This window comes from Perissodus microlepis, chromosome 12 (genome assembly GCF_051167445.1).
Source record: "Perissodus microlepis isolate ML-2025 ecotype Zambia chromosome 12, ASM5116744v1, whole genome shotgun sequence".
Classification (NCBI taxonomy): Eukaryota; Metazoa; Chordata; class Actinopteri; order Cichliformes; family Cichlidae; genus Perissodus; species Perissodus microlepis.
In genome coordinates this window covers 32,561,975-32,581,749 of record NC_140472.1, presented here as the reverse complement: position 1 = coordinate 32,581,749, position 19,775 = coordinate 32,561,975, and the positions used below count along the sequence as shown (strand labels likewise).

The window sequence follows — 19,775 nt, the reverse complement described above, 5'->3', positions numbered from 1 at the left end:
TAAGAGAAGAGACGGCGGTAAATCAGCAAATTGGAGCCAAGTAGTAAGACCTATTTTGAGAGGCGGAGCTGGTCTTCTCCATTCGGCGAGGCGCGTTCGTAATGAAAGGAGCGCGTGAGCGGCGCTTGCTCTGACTTCCTCGCTCATCGGCAGCTACATTGTGTGGAAAGCAGCACGTTGTTGGCTTCTGCACGCTGAACTTTACGCCGAATAAACGTTCTCCTGTTCAAGGAGAAACCGGATTCAAAGCTACCAGATATTCTCTCAGACGTCTGTAAGTTACCCCAGCTTGCGAAAACATGTCGGCCTCGGCGGCAAAAGTGAGTAAAAAGGAGCTGAACTCAAACCATGACGGAGCGGATGAGACCTCCGGTAAGGGGAATGGCGGCCTCCTGTTCACCGCCATTTTCACTTTCTTCTCTTAACATATTTTTTGCATTGCCACTTTGTGCATTATTCCTGCTAATTATTTTGTGCACTGCTTTGATTTTTGCATCACGCCACGGGAGCTTCTTCATGGCTGGCCACGGCGGTTGCTGCGTGTATTCGTGCTGCGCTAACGGTGGCTAGCTCCGCAGCTAACATGCCGCTGCTCTTGCCTTCTGTTGTTCAATTCAGACCGGTGCTGAGAGGCCATGTTAGCTCCTTAATTTAGCATCATCAGCGTGGCCAGTGATGTCGAAGGCTCCTAACTGAGTGTCCGTGTGTAATCTTGGAAGAGTATTTTTCTGTGTTTGGGAGTAAAATCACTTCACACTATCCGATAAAGGGTTGCAGCTAATTATTTTTTGTTTTAAAAGGGTTAAAGTTGGCCGTTTCAATTAGCAGTTAGCCAGCCTGTGTGTTGTTGTTGTAACGTTACCTAATGCTAGCAGACGACGCTGTGTTTTGTTACCGCTAAAGATGCATTTAAATCAACTGGTCACGCAGTCAGGTGAACCGGATAATTATTTTATGTGGACGAAAACACACAGTATTTCTACTGTATGGGGGGCGGTTTCACAGTAATGGGGGGGTATTCTGGCATCTGTCCCCGGTTTTGGTCCCTCATGTTATCGCGGCTCTGTGTGTGTGTGTGCACTCAGATGTCCCACATTTAAACCACGCGGCCTTATAGGTAGCAGCCGGCAGGAAACGGTGAGTGTCTAAGCCGCTAGAGCTGCAGCTATTGGCCGCTTACCTTACGTTAACCTCCGGGGGATTCAATCAGCCATATATCTTTACTTACACTGTACTAACGCAGAATTAAGTTGGGTTTTATTTGTGCTCCGGTAGGTGTTGGTTTAAAATTACATTTGGTGTAAAAAGGATTTTCAGATAATGGCAAACTTAGTTTCTCTGTAAAATAAGTTTGTATGAAGGACTGACTAAAAGTAAAAAATAAATAAATGGATAATCGAGGTCCTACTTGACTGTTGCTGTGTGTAATTTGCATATAATAATCTTTTAACAATTTCTTTTGTTTCCCACAGAGAAAGAGCAGCAAGAAGCTATTGAACACATTGATGAAGTTCAAAATGAAATTGACAGGTAATAAACCTTTTAAGCTAAACGTTTCCTTATAGGGGTAGATTTTCTGCCTTGTAGAAATCTTGGTGATGTTTGCTACATTGTTTTGATGAAAAGAGGAACTATGTCGCTAAATTAACATGCTGCAATCTGGAAACCTGCATAATCACTGAACTGCATTAAGATGCAGTTATTATAGTGGACAGCCAGAATATTAAATATGACATAGCTTAAAGTGGAAGGGTTGAATAAATTGAAATGCAAGGCAGCATTGTTCATTGTGGTAAAAATGACACAAGAGCATAAAGTAAAATATGTCTAAATGTAAATTGGGTTGTTTTGGTGTAAGGCAGAGTTTGGGCTTTATAAAAGTTGTGGGTCTATTAAACTTGAAGAAAAATGAAACCTTTCTTTTAAATTGAATGGTTTTCCTTCAATTTTAAGTACAACTCGAATGAATGTGAATTGAGCTAAATTGGATGATGTTCCAAAAGGTAAAGTGAAAGCATATGAGACAGTAAACCCTTTTTAAATAATCAGTAAATCCAAAATGAAAATAAAGTTTGGGCAAAACACTGTCCACTGTTGGACACGCATATGTGAATAAATATAGCATTTATCTATATGTTGACATTACACTTAGTTACCTGCATTGTAAAATTCTAAACTTCTCTTTTTCTTGTTCAGGTTGAATGAGCAAGCAAGTGAGGAGATCCTCAAAGTAGAACAGAAATACAACAAACTCCGTCAGCCATTCTTTCAAAAGAGGTCAGAACTGATCGCCAAAATCCCCAACTTCTGGGTCACCACATTTGTCAACCATCCACAGGGTAAGCAGATAATCTAAGAAATGTTATTACTCTAATTTGTCAATATTTAAAAAATGGCACCACAGTGCCAAGTGTGAGTGATGTTGACAGTGAATCAAGTTTTAAATTTGTATACCCATATGTTGTTCTTCCTACAGTATCAGCCCTACTGGGGGAGGAAGATGAGGAAGCGCTTCATTACCTGAGCCGAGTGGAGGTGACGGAGTTTGAAGACATCAAGTCAGGCTACAGAATAGATTTTGTAAGTGTTTAATGGTTTCACGTAACACTTTAGTGACCTTTTTTTTATTTTTATTTTTTTAAATTATTTTTTCCTTTATTTGCAAGTTTTCTTACCTGGGTGCATTTTTAATTTTTCTTTTTCCTTTTTTTTAGTATTTCGATGAAAATCCGTACTTCGAAAACAAAGTTCTTTCCAAAGAGTTCCATCTGAATGAGAGCGGAGACCCATCTTCAAAGTCAACAGAAATCAAATGGAAATCAGGAAAGGTATGCACAGCTTTCAGTTTGTCAACCAAAGTAAATGAGTGGATCACCACTTTGACCTATCATGTTTATCAGTGCCAAATTGGAGCAAGCTCATTGACTAAACACTCACGATTGACAGTACTCCTGTTTGACATAATGAAGTTAATTTTTGTTTTGGATAAGACTTTAAACCTACAACTGGGACCATAGACTCATCAGTGAGGTGTTTACAGAGACCAGAGATAAGCCAGAAATGTGATCATAAGGAGTTGCCCTCTGCTGGCATTTAGAAGTAATGCAGGTTAAAGATTACTCTATTTTCATAACCCAGAGCTATTATATCTACAGTTTAGATTTTATTCAGAATTGTAGTGAGTTTGTGACTTTTATATCTCACATTGTTAGTTTTAAATGTAATGTGCTGATAATGGGTAGTGCTGAGAAATTTTTTTTTTTTTTTTCCTGTACCAGTCACAAACTATTTGGTAACTCCTGATGTTTTTAGGACCTGACCAAGCGCTCCAGCCAGACACAGAACAAAGCAGGAAGGAAGAGGCAACACGAAGAACCAGAGAGCTTCTTCACTTGGTTCACTGATCATGCCGACGCGGGCGCTGATGAGCTCGGGGAGGTCATCAAGGATGACATCTGGCCAAACCCTCTGCAGTACTACCTGGTATGTTTATGATGTTTAGTCTGTATTACAATGTTCTTACATGTTCTCACATCTTTCATCAATCCATGAAATGATAACAATGTAAGAACCAGAGCAAGAAAATGCTTAAGATTTCCCCATCTCTAGGTTCCTGATATGGAGGATGAAGAGGGTGAAGGTGAGGAAGATGAAGAGGATGAGGAGGGTCTGGAGGACATTGATGAGGAAGGAGATGAAGATGGCGAGGAAGATGAAGAGGATGATGGAGAAGACGGAGAGGTAATCTACTAAAAGCTGAGAAAATTGATGTGAGTGGTGCGGGGTCACCTCCCCTCCCTCTTCACTTGCTAACTGCGTGATGTCTCGCTCTTTCAGGACGACGAGGGAGAAGATGACTAAGAAAACCACCATTTACCAAGACCCTCAACCTTCTATTCCCTGTTCAGTTTTTCCACTCATGTTCGGGAGCAAAGGTTTTATTTTATTTTTTGTTACTTTTTTTTTTTTTTAATCCGTGTGTGCTTCATTTTCCATTCTGAAGCCTCTTTCACTTGTTGGTGCCATGTTTTGTTATCCCTCGACTCATCTAAGGCAAATGGCACTTTGCCCTGAATTTTGAGTACCATCCCCCTCAAGTCATCTAAAAATGATAATAAAAAAGTCTAAAAAATAGAATCAGCACGGCATCCTAAGTAGATTTGAAGACTATTCACACAGAAGTTCTTCTGTTCAAGGTTGTGTGGTAAATTGATTAAAGCCATGGTGTAGTGACCTAGCGCTAGCAGACCTCTAAATATTTTCTTTTCTTTCCTTTTTTAAAATTTTATTATTATTATTTTTTTTTTCATTTGGGATGTTGAACCCTTAAAACTTATTTTCCCCTACGTGCTTAATGAGTACCAGCTCATTCCTTTGACTTGTAATGTTTAGAGGGAGGGCAGGGTGGGGCAGGAGTATGTTGGATATTGGGGAGAGTGGTTATTTTGACACCATTTCTATGGGACTTTTTTTTTTCATTGTATTGTTTTACAGATATCCATGAGATTTGAAATGACATTTTTAATAAAGAACAAAATGGAAAAAAAACAAGCTTGTAAATTTTGCCCCCCACTGCTTCATGGGTTTAAAAAATGGACCTGTTATCTCAGAATTTACATTTAATCACCCTTTTCCTTTTTTCGCTTGGGGTGGGGGGGAAGAAATTGTTTTAAATTTGAGGTGTACAACTTGCTTTGTTACAATAATAAAACTTACTGTGTATAAATGTGTGGGTGCATTCAAATTTAAGAAAATATAATTCAGGTAGTGGCAAAGGCACCAGGGTTAGCTACTTGTAAAGTCTGTCAGCTGGAGAAGGATTTTGGAGTCATAAGCAGGCTTGAAGCAAAGTCCTCTGTTAGTAGGCGATGGGTGATTAAAGCCAAGAAGGTGTGCTCCGATTCCTTGAAATTGCTTTTTGTTATCCTGTCAGGCCAGTCACTTGGCTGGAAGGCCCAACCTAGAGAAAAGTGACAAAATCAGTTACCTGAAAGCAAGATGTAACTTGTTCAGGTGTTTCAGAGAAGTGGGATACATGTCAGTGCAGGTTAACCATAAAAGCCTGAATTCAGATGTACTAAATCCTGACTTAAAAATGAACTATTTTCCAGATCTGTATTTAATAACTTCAAGTACTTTAGCTTGGATAAAAAACACACTTGAAAGAAATGTGCATGTCCCAACGTTCGTTACACACAAATGCAGTCAACCATACCTTTAAAAAGTAAGGGGTGAGTATCTAAGGAAACATCTAACCTATATAAATTTGTTCAAAACAAGCATCTTTATTTAAAAGAAGGCCTAATCAGATATCTCTAAAGTTGTGACCAGGTAGGGCTCTATATGTGACTGAGTTGCAGTCATCTAAGGGATCAAATTCATGTTTCAGATTGTGGCACAGATGGTATAACACAAGGACGCAGGTGCCTTAAACCTGCATTCTTTTCAAAGGCCACCAGAGGGTAAATCTTGTGGCCTCAACGGGACTTCTGGTCCTTTACAAGTCTATGGGAAAATTACCCTCTGCTCTGCCCCTGGAAAACTTTTTTTGTGCGCTAATGGCTCAGTCGCTCATTTTGGGGCATAATAAAACATTTCATAAACGGGTCATTCAAAATGTCAAGAAGATTATCCAGGATACGCAGATAGGAAATAGTTTGGCAGATTGCAAACAATTTTTCATCTGTTTAGATAAGGTTTTACTACTAATATACAGTTTAAACATATTGGATAAACTTGTTTATATGACAGTAAAGCACAAAAATATGCAACCAACATATAAAGACGTAAACCAGAGTTATTATAGTTGTTTATTTCTAATTTATTTTGAGTTTTTATTTTTACTTTAGTTTCAGTGCTGGTTTTCATTATTATTATAACAAAAAGCACTTTTGTCAGCAGTGTCATTTTCAGAACATCAAAATCTCAATAAACGTTTTAATACTAGTAGATTAATGTAAACACAATATTTAATCTCAGCAAAAACTGAACCAAAGCGTTTTAAGGCGGATTATGATGACAGATTAAAACTAACTATTTTCCCGGTACATTGTATTTGAAAGCTAACCAAACTAGTTTTAGTGAAATAAAACTAAAGGAAAAACTAAAATTAGCTATGAAAGAAGATTTAAGTTAATAAAAATAAAAACAAGACTTTGCTAAATAATGATAATAATGAGCTAAGAAAAATAAATATTGTTTAATAAATATTTATCAAACATAAATAGGTCAATTCAAAGTGTTTTAAAGACATATTGGTTGGTTATAAAAATAACTAAAACATACTTCTTTCTTTTATGTTTTACATTGAACAAATTTATAAACGTTTTAAACATATTTTAGCCAGACGGAAAGTTACCAAAATATTTTTTTCGAGTTAGGTTCAAAGTTTCCGAGAAGGTTTTAGATGTGTGTTAAGTTTATTTTAACAGTAGATCGACGTTTCGATTTAGCTTTCTCACACATGAGTTTAGTTAACTGTAATAACCCTGATGTGTAGGTTTACCCACCTAGGTGAGTGTTACACCTGGGACAGGTGGCCACGGTCCAGGAGAACCCCGGGAACCAGGAGAAGCGCTTGTCTGACGGCCAGTGCTGAGTAACGTCGGCTTTTCTGAACGTGATCACCTCAAACCGGTGTCCGTGGGGATTTTCAAACAGCTGAACGTTAACCCTTCGACCCCCGAGCAGCGTGTCGTTGCGGCTGGAGAGCGCCAGCCGGCTAGGTACGGAGCGGATGTCCGTCCCGAGTGCTAACTCGTGTCCGCAAGCCCTGCACAGGATCAGGGTGTCCGTGCTGCTAGCTCCTCGGTCCTGTGCCTCCGCTGTAGGAGCCGCAACACACGCTTCACCGAGCTTGTGGGCACTGGGGTAAAACAGGAGCATAAAGAAAACGTACTGCCCCAGCATGTTTGTTAGCAGCCACGCGCACATGGAAGGCTAACCACAAGCTAAGCTAACTGAAACTCTTAGCAGCTTTGTTTTTAGCCGACACGGCGCATGGAGCGAGAATCAATAACTGGCTGTCAGATATCAGCACAAATGATAAAACATATAAATCTCTGACCACTAAATTTTTGTGTACATTTATTATATCGTTTCGATTGGTGGACTTTGGAGCGGCTGGCTAGTATAAACGTGTTAGCTTAAGATTCGGAAGTGCCACAGAAATAAACAGGAAGTGGATTCATCTCTAGCTCATCTCAGACGTCGAACACTGCGGTGTTATTTAACTGGAAAACGGCTATTTACTTTAGCAGAAAAGCCACCAGTATACATGATCTGAATTTGAAAAGTAAAGCATTTAACAATACGTTCATTTTTTTTGGTCTGGGTTTTTTTGTTATAACGGTTTTGTGCTGCGTTCACGTTACATGGTTTCAAACGGAATTCCCGAAACCGTCACAACAAAGGTATCTGCTGCAGCGCCATTGTTGCTATAAATATGTAACAGCTAATCTGATTTTATAAAGTTTAAGAGATAGATTATTCCTATTCGACTTGAAGCGTGAAACCATTTAAGAAGGGTATTAATTTATTTGGATTTTTTCCGACACCACCTAAAGGCAGCGTGGACTTCACGATTACTTTTAATGGTTACCACGGACAACGCTTGCACAAAACTTTCCTTCTCAACCAATCACAAAGCGGGATCTTGCAAACGAGCCAATCATCAGGCCGGTCGTTTGTCAAGCCAAACAACCGTTTTCTTTACAGGGAGAAGCCGAGATTCATCTTGGAAGCAGACTGTGTATCATGATAAAAATGTGCTTTTTAATACTTATTTTAACGGGTCATTAATGTGCCCAAACGGGGTCTATGAGAATGAAAACCCGGGATTCACCTCCGTCGCCGCCACCGGTTCACCTCCACGTACTGGAGACTACACCTATACATGTTCACATGAGGAGGAGTCCCAGCAAAACCCCACAGGTTACTGTACTTTATAGATTCGGGGAAAATACTGCTGATGTTAATCACATGTCGTATTTCTGCTGCAAAGATTTGTTAGTTTTCTTCTAGACAGCCCTCACCCCACCTTTTCGCAAGCTTTCAAAGAGTTTCCAGAGGAACAGGACGCTACGTTAAGTCTTGAAGCGTTTCACCTGAATCTGTTTACCTTTTCTAAAGAGTCGGGAAAAAGGTGCCCAGGTGAAGGGCGATGGAGGTAGACCAAAGGTCCGGAAGCCGTGGATTCCTCCAGGAAGGCTGTCCTGCAGAAGAGATGTGGACTCCCACAAGTGCCAGGTCTCTTATTACTGTTCATCTCTGTTAAATGTACTGGGATCTGTGGAGAGGAAAGATTTTCTGGCAGCAGCTTGTTTCTTTAACAAAACAGATGTGCCGAAAGTATCAAAAAGACTACAACCAGAACCTATACTCTCATTTCAGGGCTGATTTACAAATTAACAAAGGTAGCTGATATCCATTACCATGGACCATCCGAACTACCCACGCAACATTTTAACCCACAAACACTTAATCACACAAAGAACAACTGGCAGACGCCTGCTACAGTGGCTAACGTAGCAGGCGTTAAAAGACTTCAACTCCCACAACACCCTGCACATCATAGAGAGCAAGGAGTTCCCCTCCTAAATAATATTTGTATATGACAGACGCATCTGGTCAACCCCTCACTGACTGGGATGTATTAATCATAGAGAGCCTAAGACAGGACCACCTTTTTGGCTTTAATTTGAGGATTAAACATAATTTTATTTTTTCTAAGACACAGTCGAGGATAGTTGGATGAACATGTACCTTGTTTCTTTTGGTAGGTGCAGCTGTTCTCAGTTTATTTCTGTCTTCTTTGAGGCTGATCCCTGAACCGTATTTCTGTTTGTCGTGATTAGACGAGCCGAGTGCGGCATCAGACAGAAAATGGGATCAGACATCAGAACGAAGCAGAGGAGCAGGAGGAAGAGCTGGATGCAGTGTCCAAGGACCTCAGCATCCTACTTAGAGAGCAAGAGAGCTTTCGCCGTTTGAGGAAGTACGTACAGCTTCATCAGTCTGACACACAAACATTTGTACTAGTGACCTCATATCCAGAGGAAGTTTAACCAAAATGGTTTAGTTGTACAGTGTCTCTGAATCTTCTCACAGGAGCACGAAACAAATGCTGAACGAATTCATGTTATAGCAATGATTAGGCAAAATGAATAATGAAATTAATGATGATGAGTGCCATTTCTCCTATTCCTATAATGTAAAAGCTCCAATGGAAGAATATGCAGTTAAATCAGATTTTTTTTCATTTGGTAAATCTGCCAAAAAAACTTTTTACTACAAAAGTCTTCTACTGTAATCTTTGCGTTGCAGAAGTCTCTTTAATGGGTGGCAACACGTTTTTACACATTTCTTTGTAAAGCAATAAAAGGAGGAGAACTAACAGTGAGAGGGTGCTATTCAAAACAAACAAATGAAAATAACCACAAGTACCTCTTGGGAACTAATGTTCATAGATTAAGGTGTTTTAGTTAATTTTATTTATTTATTTTACAATTTAATGGACTTAACCAGCGGTGTCAAACTCCAGTCCTCGAGGGCCAGCAGTCAAGTTCTATAGTCTTGCTAATGACCTACTAATTTTATTCAGGTGTGTTACAGCAGGGACACATGGAAAAGTTTCACTACATCGGCCCTCAAGGACTGTAGTTTGACACCTGTGGACTAAATGAACTAAATGTATCTCCAAGTAGCACCTGTATTGGTAGAGATTAGTATGTCAAATGCCTGATAAACTACCAGTGTGCATGGTTACCAGCACAACACTGAGAAAGGTGGCGTAGCAGAAGGCTGCTCACCCAGAATCAAGGGTGCCCTGAATAACTGCTGCACCTTTAAACAGGTGGTGTGATTGATGCAGGTCAACTGGAACGGGGACTGGGTACCAGAGGACTCACACAGTGTTGGCAGTCAGGGGAAGAGAAGGAGAACAAGTGGATTTAGCACAAGGAAATACAAGTTTCAGCTTTCAGTGAATCCTGCAACGATACTCTAGTAGAGGAAATGAGAATAATAAGGCCAACTTTTACTCCAATATACTTTCTGCTGATGCACACAATGCTATTTCAGGTCTGCTTTGTTTACAGGCCAGATTCTCGAGGTCAACACAGAGGGGCAGATGTGCTCCTGAGAGCCCTCGTTGAAGCAGAAATTGACGGCGTAGCTGTAGCCAATCAGCTGACAGCTTTGAAGGAATCTATGGACAGCTTTGCCAAGGTAAAACCTGCACTGGAAGATATTTTACTGATAAATCAAGTGGATGAAGAAATGAGGCAGAAGGAATAGATTAGGACATGTTTGATGTACATGTTTATTTATGTTTTAGGACAAGATGCCATCAAAACTGCACGCAGCTTCTCTGGAACGGCAGCAGAAGTTGTTGTTGGAAAAGATCGAGATGTTTGATAACACACACCACGGCCTCCGACAGCTCCTCAGAGAGTGGAGTGAACATGAGGTACAGGAAGAAGACAAACATTCCCAGCCCACTGTTCCTTCAGTGGGCTGGTTTCAGTCATTATGCAAATGTACTGTTTATAAGATTGGGGAAACCTGCAGTCAGCTGAGACTGAAGAAGTCACTTGGATGAGTGACGAAACTCCCACAAAACGCTACGTCCAGATGAACAGAATAAACTTTTGGAGATTAAGGAGTGGGACTGTCAGCGTGCCTTTATTCACTCCTGACTTTTACTGTATCCACAGCGGGAATCGCTGGTGAGGTCAGAACAGACAGACACCCTGAGAAAGAGACTGGCCGACAGTGAAGCAGACAACATGGTGAGTGATTATCACCCGCTTTTTACCTCATTTTACATCAGAGAAAATTTCTGAGAAGACGTTTCTTCTTTTGCAGCGCCTTCTGGCCAAACTCACCCACAAGGAGAAAGAGGCCTCAAAGCTTGCAGAGCATTTGGACTTTGAAAAGGTTTTCCACAACTAACTGATACCTCTCAGACAGACGTGCGCACCCTTAATGATCTCTCCCGCTCATCCTCTGCTTCCCTCTCTCATTGCAGGACAATGTGAAGACAACCGAGGAGCTTTCAAGAATCCTGGAGTCAACTCGCAGCCACCTGGAGTCTCAGCTGAGCCGAGCAGAGGCAGAAAAGACCCGACTGGCCGCTCAGATTCAGGTCTGTTAACACAGAAGGCAATCATATGCATTAACACACTGGAACAAGCAGACATAGACTACAACCAAAGACTTAAAAACCCTTTTGATATCTCAGGCCACATTTACTAGTCAATGCAATTAATGCGATCGCAAAAAAAATGCACAAGTGAGAGTGCAAAGTTCTGCAATTTAACTGCCAAAAATGCCACATGAAGGAATCTAAAGACATATTTGGTGCAAAACCTGGGGTCTGCCATAGCAAATACTTGTAACACTTTATTTTCATCTACGTTTAAAAATGCCTGAAAACAAGTTACACTGAATGAATATACAATATATAATAAAATGGAGGTTGTAAAGAATAAAAAAGTAAAAGTAAAAACACAACCAGACCATCAGCCACTGTGTGTCTTCCTCCAAACTCTAATTCGTTCCACCTGTTTAGCTGTGAACTTCAGTAAACAGGATATATGACTAATCTTAACACCTGTACCCCCAGGGTGAAGTTACTACATCCAGTGTTTACACTGTTCCAGACATCAACACCAACTGAACACCAAATGACCATTGCAATTCCTGGAGGAATCTGCAATCTGCTGAAAACAGCACAAACTAGCAGGTCAAAAAAAGATTGACCCAATGAGGGAGCAAGTAATCTACTGAAATAGGCACTGGCACATGTTTCTCCCCAGAAACAGCAGTTAGGGTCAGTGAGCGCCAGCTGAAGGAGAATCATTGTGTTCTAATATGAAGGCAAACTCCTCTGGGACTGTGTGCGGATAAATGCGAGGCTCTGGATCAGTCTCACAGCTCAGAAAGAGGAGGGCTGATTTATTACAGCTGCATAATCTTGAAATCTGTGAGTAAGAGCTGACTTATGTATGTGTAAGAACATGAAACAATATTTCTTTGACTCTCAGTTATCGTGCCAAGTGTGTGCATTGCTCCTGTATTGTTTTTTTTGCATGGCATGCGAGGCTGCATGTATTACATGTTGTACAATTGAGATATCTTGACACGCTCTGTGAACGTTTGAGTCACACAGATCTGATACAGAAGGGAAACTTGTGTGACTGCAGTTTTCATTATGGATGATCTCTGTGGAAATGTGACTAAAACCTGGAGCAATGAAGCCTCCACTACGCTCATGTTCAGGTTTCATGAGTGTGGTTCAGTAATGGGTTTAGACTGGCCACAAATATACAAGTGTTCACACCTTTCAGTTACAAAACAGACACTGAAGCTCTTTCTTTAAGCCAAAAGAGGCTTTTGCCAGGAAAAGTAAGTCTGGCACAATCTTTTTAAAATTTATAGCAGCACTTTAGCTGCTTTGTTTCCCTCGTCCTTGTTCTGAACATATGTTTTCTTTCATGTATCTGTTGTAAATCGTCCACATAACAGTGCATGTCGAATAAGTAACAACAAGAGTCTTTTGATGTGCACACTTTGCCAGTGAAGGTAATTCAGAATCCTAAACTCACCCTTTAGCATTCATTACTCTTTAAACCAGCTTTCCTGCTTCTCTCTCTCTCTGTAGAGGATGCATCAGAGCCAGGAGCAGCAGCAGAAGGAGCTCCAGGTGCTTCAGGAGGAGCTGCAAACTCTGAGGGAGCAGAGGGAGGCCGTGGAGAGAAGTCTGGCCCTGCTCACCGAGCAGGCAGAGCGAGCCGAGGAGGCCGCCAGGCGGCTCGCGGACAAACTTCAGGAAAAGGTCAGTATGTGCAGCTCGTGTGATTAAACCTGGTCACTGGTTTCCTAAAGTCACACATTACCTACATTACATCCTGTGATGAACTAAAAACTATTTTCCAATCTATATTTTGAAAAATCTTTTCACAGTATTTCATCATTTTCTGGTATTGCGGTAGATTATAGATGGAGAAGGTGGTGGAGAAAACACGTTGGTTCCTTTGTGTGACCGTCACACCTCTGTGTGGTTTCTTCTGCATGCAAATGAGTTTTCTCTGCGGTGTCTTGTCCGATCATGTGGTTTATGCAAATCTGATTCAAAGGAGAGCCGCTTGGCCAAGTGGCAAGTTTCCAGTGAAACACACAAGCAACAGAGGTGAGGACTGCCTGCTGAAGGAACAGCAGTCTGACTGAGCCTGTAACAGGCATACAGACACTTCCTGCTTACTCTGTTCATTCTCTTTCACCTGTTCACCTTATTGAAGGTGACTTGCTTATGAGGAGCACTTGAAATAATAAATAAGGTCAAAAACAAAAGAAGAAAGTGTGTGAGTGTTTTTGTTTTTTCTTAAAGGAGTCCCAGCTGGCTCAGGCTCTGTCTACATCCAGTGACTGGTGCCTCCGCCACTCCAAGGAGGCAGCGGCTAAAGGACAGCTAGAACAGGAAATCTCTGCTCTCAAACAGTGAGTGCATTCATGGAAACACTCATTTAGTTCTCCTTGTTTCTGTAAATAAATCGATAAATGTAGCCCAGCATCATCGGACAAAATGTGAGTCACCCTGAAAATTAAGGTGGTCGTGGTCAGTTTCAAATTTATGTCTTCATAAGAAATTTCAAGTCCAACTTTGTCTGGTTTGCTGGAGACCTGGAAGATGACAACAATGAGATGTCTAAGGCAGGGGGTCTAAGGCAGGGGTGTCAAACATAAGGCCTGAGGGCCAGTCTGTAGCACTTTTGGAGATGCTTCAGTGTGCAAGGCAGGTGAAACCAGCTGTGCTTATATCAGACAAGCATACATTTACTGGACTTTAAACATTTCTTTTTACAGGGAATTTCCTTCCCTTAACATATGTTAAATGGAAACCCAATTTAAGAAATGAGGAGAAAAGGATGTGGAAGTGATGGGCAGCGTGGGGTCATTTGGTTGGACCACAGACTTTTGACTGTGTTTTTTTACTGTAACCCTGTTGAAAAATCCCGTCACAGCAGAACGTGTACGAGGCTGTAGAGAGGCCCAGGTGGCAGCGGACTCGTGCACCTCAGCAGCTGATATCGTACACTTAAGGTTGTTCATTACTGTAGGTAAACAAGGATCTGTGACTGGTATAATCTATGTTCCTCCTGTTCATGCTGGACTTGGGAAATCAGCTCTCTGGTGTCTCTTTATCTGCTTCTGCTTCTTGAAATCACTAGCAGTAAGATGACTGCTAACCCCCCCACCCTACAAAATCACCCATCACACAGTTTTTATAAAGGAGGGAAAAAGCCGTAGAAACCAAAAACGTCTATGTATCCGGCGCTTTTTTATTTACTTTTTTTTTTTAGCACTTCTGTATTGGCTCCATTTTAGGCCCAGAGGGTGTCACTTGACACAAACTGGTACTGAAACTGAGGCTACTGACACTTTGGAGTTGCAGCATCTGTGTTATGGCCAGAAACTGAAACAATGTTACTTAGAAAATTGTGGTTGTTGAGTAAAGTAACCTTTTATACCTGTCTATGTCACAGTCAGGTGATCGAGCTGCACGCTCAGCTTCAGTCAGCGGAGGAGAAGAGTCGGACGGAGAGGGAGGAGCTCCGGGATCAGCTGCATCATCTCAGTGCCGAAAACGCCTCCACCAAGCTGCACAATCAAAGCCTCAAGGTATGTTCAGGAGAGTTAGCAGCGCGCTATGAATTTGGTTGATATGAAATAAAAACTGTTAAAGAAAAACCAACAGCTAATGTTGTTTCAAAGCTTCTGTGGTCTAAGGGAAATGTATTTGTGTGTAGTTTATGATAAACATGCATCACATTTAGAGTCAGCTGACGTCTTCTGAGGAGACACAGCGAGGGCTTCAGTCTGAAGCTCGTCAGCTGAAAGCATCGATCAGGAAGTATGAAAACCTGGTGGAGAAGTACAAGAAGAAGGTACAGACACACACTCACTTTAAATACAGATTTAACATGAAAGTCTGAGGAAAGTCAGATGGTACTTTGTTCTTACATATTATAACTTTTAAAAATGACTTTAAAGTCTCTGTGCTGAAATCGAACCCGTGTCGGGGTGATAAACCTCTCTGCAGGTCCAGCAGGCTCGCCTGGAGTCCGAGGAGTACTGCCTGAAGCTGGAGGCGGTGCAGAAGGAGGCGCTAGACGTGCACGTCAGCCTGGACAGGGAGAAGGAGCAGGTGAGGCGGGAGCTGCTGGGGCGGCTCAGAGAGCTCGAGACTCTACCGGACAGATTGAGGAAGACCGAGCAGCAGCTCCAAGAAGCCCAGCAGGAGGCTGACGCACGCGAGAGGAGGAACATGGAGAATAACTCCGCCCTCTCTGAAGTCAGGCACAAGGTAGAGGTTTCATTCAGGCCCAAAAGACCCAGCATACCTAAAAATCTGGAAAGATTAACAAGTTTGATGAATATAATCCATGCAGAGTGTCCCCAGGAACCCGTCATGGCTGACATGTTCCATTAAACGTTTTCCTTTGCAGGTGGAGCAGCAAGGCACTCAGCTGGAGACGCTTCAGCAGAGGAACCTGCTGCTGCAGGAGGAAAACAACGTCTTGAAGGAGAAAGTGTACAACTTCGAGAGGTAACAGTCACAGAGAAACTGCATTTAATGGACATTATTCAATTCAAGTTTATTTATATACCGCAGAGCCAAATCACAACAACAGGTGCCTCAAGGTGCTTTATATTGTAAAGATCCTACAGTAATACAGATAAATCTGTATTATATCTGATCTTTTCCAAGCTGTGACACTAGATTTGTGTGTTGGTTGCAGGAGGCTGGAGGGCTTGAAGGCAGAAAACAGAGAGATGTCTCAATCTCTCGCTTCGAAGGAAGCCAGTATCCACAGCATCCAGCAGCAGCTGGAGGAGAAGAGTCACGAGTGCAGCGTCCTGTCCAGACAACTGCAGCAAACTCTGGACGACGTACAGAAACAGGTACAGACACGTGGAGTCACGGAGGTCTCACAGTTCCACAAAACATCACACACCAGATGGGTGAATGGGTTAGCGATCTGCGATGAGCTTAAAGCCAGAGGTTTCAGTATCAAGACGGTGGCTCTCCTTCAACTTCTTAACAGCTACCAAGATGCTGCTGAACTGGTTAGAAGTGGGGTTTGGTTCACATCTACCTCACCCAATAAAAATCTCCCAATAGAATAACTGTAAAAGGAAATGCATGTAAGAGAAGTGATTTGACAGGTAGCATCACTCATTATCCTGGACTTCCCAAACTCTAAGGTGTTCAGCAGTGACCTGGAGGATGTTAGGAGATTGCCATGGTTACTGGTGCTGAATACTTAAGCTTTTCTGAAGCAGGTTGCGTTTGGAGCTTTGGTTTAAAATCAGCTGGAGGCTCCACAGTGTCACTAATTCTTTTATTTTGATTTAAAAGGTTTTATACCTGTCCCCGGATTGGGAGGGAGGGATGGATGTTTTATGCATGCACACTGCTGATCTGTATCTCACTAACGTCACTGAGTGAAGTCCTGCTGTGCAAACACTGACACACAGCTTGCACGCATTAACTTGGTGATGCAAAAGGTGTTTAGACTGCTGTTAAGTCTGCAATTAAAGCAGTAAAAACTTAGACTGCAACTGAGATTAGAAAATCAGTCGGTCGACTTTGTTACTAGATACATTACTTATTGCAGGCAATATAAATCAGTACATTTAATTTCACATTGATGTGGTCAAAAAATCTAATGATTTCCATCTCTCCTTCATTGGTCTGTGGGTCAGTCAGAGCTGAACACAGCAAGCAATCTTTAACTTAAATGGCGAAACAAATGTATTAACTTGTGATCGAGCAAAATTGTCCTTAAGTCAATTAAATCAGACTTTTTTTATATATTTGCGCGATTAATCCTGTTAGTAAAGTGTTAGTGCTGCTAATGTGGGTGAGGCTCAAACCTTTGGTTGGTGTTTCTGTTCTGTATTAAACTGATGATCCAGATTTTACACCTCCTCAATGTGAGCTGTGTCCACGTCCACACTGACTGCTGATCATTGAGTTAAACTGGGGTAAAGACTAAAGCTTTGATTTAGGTGTTTGTACACACTCACTAAAGATAAGGTCAAAGAAACGAAATCATCAGTTTTTACCTGAAGGATTTCGGTGCTCATATGTTTATTTTTCATGTTCGGCCTGCAGGTAGATGACAGCATGCAGAGGGTTTTAGCCAAAGAGAGATCATCTCAGTCTAAAGCCCTGGACCTCCAGAGCCAGCTGAGCCGAGCCAAAACGGAGCTGAGCCAACTGCAGCGAAACAAGGAGGAAGTAAGTCACCGATGAATGCTTCTACATATGCAGGCAGGCTTCGATAAAACCAAGAGGCCAGCACAAAAGTATTTCAGGAAAGCTCCTTCTGGCCCATTTGGGTCAGTGGCAACAGTTCCACCAACCTTCTACAGCAGTCAGCAGAGGAGGTGTTTGAAACCTGTGGCAAACATGGAGAAAGGTGGAGCGGGAGTCACTTTTCACGTTTCGCTCATTTGCAAATAAAAACATAGTTAGGACCACATGTTCATGTAAAATATTTTAAGATTAAGGCCAACTAGCCTTTCAAAAAAAAGTTTAAAACACAGCAGCTCCTCCGTCACAGCTCACTGAGGAGCTCCAGCCTCGCGCAGCAAGTGGCAACATGACGGAGACAGCGAGCTCAGGTGTTGTGAACGTAAATGTGTTTTCAAATTTCCAGCAGCAACGCTCGTTACTATAATCACTATAAAAACCTTCGCAGGTAAAAAGCCAATCACGGTCCTTCATTAAACCACCTGTTCAGCAATCATAAACGTGAAGACAGTCATCCTTTCAGCTGCTCGCTGTTTCACACAGCAGAGTTTCAGGATGAAGAAAAAGCATGAAGACAAACTCCCAGCTCGGTTTCTCTGGAAATCTGGAAGTCTTTGTAAACTTTGCTGCAGGCTGACAGCAGCTGTTCACTCTCTCTCTCTCTATTTCTGTTACTCTGGTTCATTGTTCATTATTTACTATCAGCTCCTCACCCATAAATGCTTTGAAGAAGTTGCTGTTGCTGTGACACGTGTAAATGTGCACATCACTCCTGTTTTCTTTGTCCAAAGACACACAGACACTCTTACTGCTTTCACTGGTTTTGTCCTTTTAGTAAATCTGGGCAGATTTAAGGCAGCTTTGGTACTGAAACTGATACATCACATGATAATGATGCTCAAAGATGGTCAGAGAAAAAAAAGGTGATGTTGTGATGTAGGAGTGTATCCCTGCCTTTGTTTCCCAGATGGAGCGGCGCTTCCAGAGCCAGCTGCAGAACATGAAGGACCGGCTGGAGCAGTCGGACTCGACAAACCGCAGCCTGCAGAACTACGTCCATTTTCTCAAAACCTCATACGGAAATGTGTTTGGTGACTCTCTGCTTGGAAGCTGACAAGCAAAATTTATCCAGCCTGACCAGCAGTGATCCTCCCGAACTATCGTACGGGACATAAACCGCATTTATTAAAGGTCTGCTTTTGACTTGAAGGTTTCATGTTTTGTATGAAATTAATAAAATTGAATTTATGGATAAATTCTCAGTTATTAGTAGCCTAAACATTTATTTATGTATAACTTACCAGTAACTTAGCAACTGCAAAGCCAAGATAAGAAACTCCAATAAGAGTTTTTATGATTTACAATATTCTTGCAGCTTTACAAACATAAAAAACGATGTTAGGTATATATTATAGCGTTTTGTATTTTACACCAGAGTGTCATTAAAGTCAATGTAAAAAAAAGAAAGACTGTTTCATTTATGTTAGGAGGTACTTTTGGAACATTATATCTGCATTGTAAGACTACAATGTAGAGAAATTGGACTACAAAACCAGCGTTTTAGTTCACCACAGCATGTTTTACCCTGTTGTTTTATGCGTGTCAGATAAACGAGAACAGTCTGTGAAATATATCGATACAAAGACTGGATGTTTAAAAAAGAAGGAACATCTAGGGCCTGATCTGCTAACGGTCTGCGGCAGTGCAGTCTTCTTTTGGCCTTAAAAAGCATGTTTTATACCTGTTATGGTTATGATGTTTGGTTCTAGAAGTTTTTTATTTTTATTTTCAGTTTCCAGTCCTATGATCAGTACTACTTGGATTTTTATGAAGCAGCAGAAATGAACTTGTTTCTTGGTAGAATGCTGATTAAGTAAACTGGATAGTCATATAGAAATTATAGAAATATTACTAGAGAACCCTGCGATTGCATGTAATGAAACACATGTTATTTTCTTATGTTTTCTTGCTGAGTACTGAGCCAGTAAAACCCCTTTCTTCTCCCTTGTTTAGGATTTCTATGACTGAAGTCAAACATCACAGTAAACATTAATTCATGATAATCCTACAGGCTCGAATGCAAGAATAGACCTTATCAATCCAAACTGAGTTATACTGAACCTTGAAAATACTTTGATCAGTTAATATAGCTCATAATCTTGATATAGAGAGTTTGTATAAATCTATGTTCTTCACGCGAAGCAACTGGAAAAGAAGCAGATTTTCTTACAGCAGTTCAGCTGTGAACTATAGGAAGGCGTTTTCTAATTTCCTTTCTTAATAAAGGAAAGTGAACCTCGGGTCACGTCACTCAGTTAGGAATCTTTCTTAGCAAAATGGACTGTGGGAACCTAATAAAGAAATTATCACAGTGCATAACAGAGTTATCTCCATCATTTTGTGATGTGTGATTATACAGATAGCAAAGAAATAAATATATAAAGGTCCCAGA

General features: G+C 41.3%; 3 protein-coding genes across 4 annotated transcripts; 2 read left to right on the top strand and 1 right to left on the bottom strand.

Annotated features, from left to right (window-relative positions):
* Positions 1–121: 121 nt before the first annotated feature.
* seta (SET nuclear proto-oncogene a) lies at positions 122–4,726 on the top strand. The gene is made up of 8 exons (XM_084945264.1): positions 122–372; positions 1,473–1,530; positions 2,197–2,339; positions 2,477–2,580; positions 2,715–2,828; positions 3,313–3,483; positions 3,610–3,741; positions 3,838–4,726. The coding sequence occupies exons 1-8, from the start codon at positions 300–302 to the stop codon at positions 3,859–3,861; spliced, it is 819 nt and encodes a 272-aa protein (XP_084801390.1). The 5' UTR covers positions 122–299; the 3' UTR covers positions 3,862–4,726.
* Positions 4,292–7,169, bottom strand: LOC146376704 (uncharacterized). The gene is made up of 2 exons (XM_084945266.1): positions 6,510–7,169; positions 4,292–4,960 (listed from the first exon to the last, which is right to left on the bottom strand). The coding sequence occupies exons 1-2, from the start codon at positions 6,931–6,933 to the stop codon at positions 4,806–4,808; spliced, it is 579 nt and encodes a 192-aa protein (XP_084801392.1). The 5' UTR covers positions 6,934–7,169; the 3' UTR covers positions 4,292–4,805.
* Positions 7,170–7,334: 165 nt separating this feature from the next.
* On the top strand, positions 7,335–19,687 carry LOC146376703 (outer dense fiber protein 2-like). 2 transcript variants are annotated; one of them, XM_084945262.1, is made up of 17 exons: positions 7,335–7,932; positions 8,131–8,247; positions 8,856–8,995; positions 10,098–10,227; positions 10,337–10,468; positions 10,716–10,790; positions 10,867–10,938; positions 11,030–11,146; positions 12,665–12,838; positions 13,391–13,500; positions 14,547–14,682; positions 14,838–14,948; positions 15,104–15,367; positions 15,510–15,610; positions 15,804–15,966; positions 17,183–17,308; positions 18,291–19,687. In XM_084945262.1, exons 1-17 carry the CDS (start codon positions 7,819–7,821, stop codon positions 18,435–18,437), a joined length of 2,229 nt encoding a protein of 742 aa, XP_084801388.1. In that variant the 5' UTR covers positions 7,335–7,818; the 3' UTR covers positions 18,438–19,687. The 2 variants fall into 2 exon arrangements, with proteins under 2 accessions (XP_084801388.1, XP_084801389.1); XM_084945263.1 differs by having other exon boundaries at positions 7,335–7,982; positions 8,133–8,247.
* The last annotated feature ends 88 nt before the right edge of the window (positions 19,688–19,775 follow it).

Coding starts and splice junctions, on each gene's coding strand:
- seta (XM_084945264.1), top strand. CDS start 300: ATGTCGGCCTCGGCGGCAAAAGTGAGTAAAAAGGAGCTGAACTCAAAC. Junction 1,531..2,196: donor GTTCAAAATGAAATTGACAG/GTAATAAACCTT, acceptor TTTCTTGTTCAG/GTTGAATGAGCAAGCAAGTG. Junction 3,484..3,609: donor ACCCTCTGCAGTACTACCTG/GTATGTTTATGA, acceptor CCCCATCTCTAG/GTTCCTGATATGGAGGATGA.
- LOC146376704 (XM_084945266.1), bottom strand. CDS start 6,933: ATGTGCGCGTGGCTGCTAACAAACATGCTGGGGCAGTACGTTTTCTTT. Junction 4,961..6,509: donor CAGGTGTAACACTCACCTAG/GTGGGTAAACCT, acceptor ACTTTTCTCTAG/GTTGGGCCTTCCAGCCAAGT.
- LOC146376703 (XM_084945263.1), top strand. CDS start 7,819: ATGAGAATGAAAACCCGGGATTCACCTCCGTCGCCGCCACCGGTTCAC. Junction 8,996..10,097: donor AGCTTTCGCCGTTTGAGGAA/GTACGTACAGCT, acceptor CTTTGTTTACAG/GCCAGATTCTCGAGGTCAAC. Junction 14,949..15,103: donor TGGAGAAGTACAAGAAGAAG/GTACAGACACAC, acceptor ACCTCTCTGCAG/GTCCAGCAGGCTCGCCTGGA.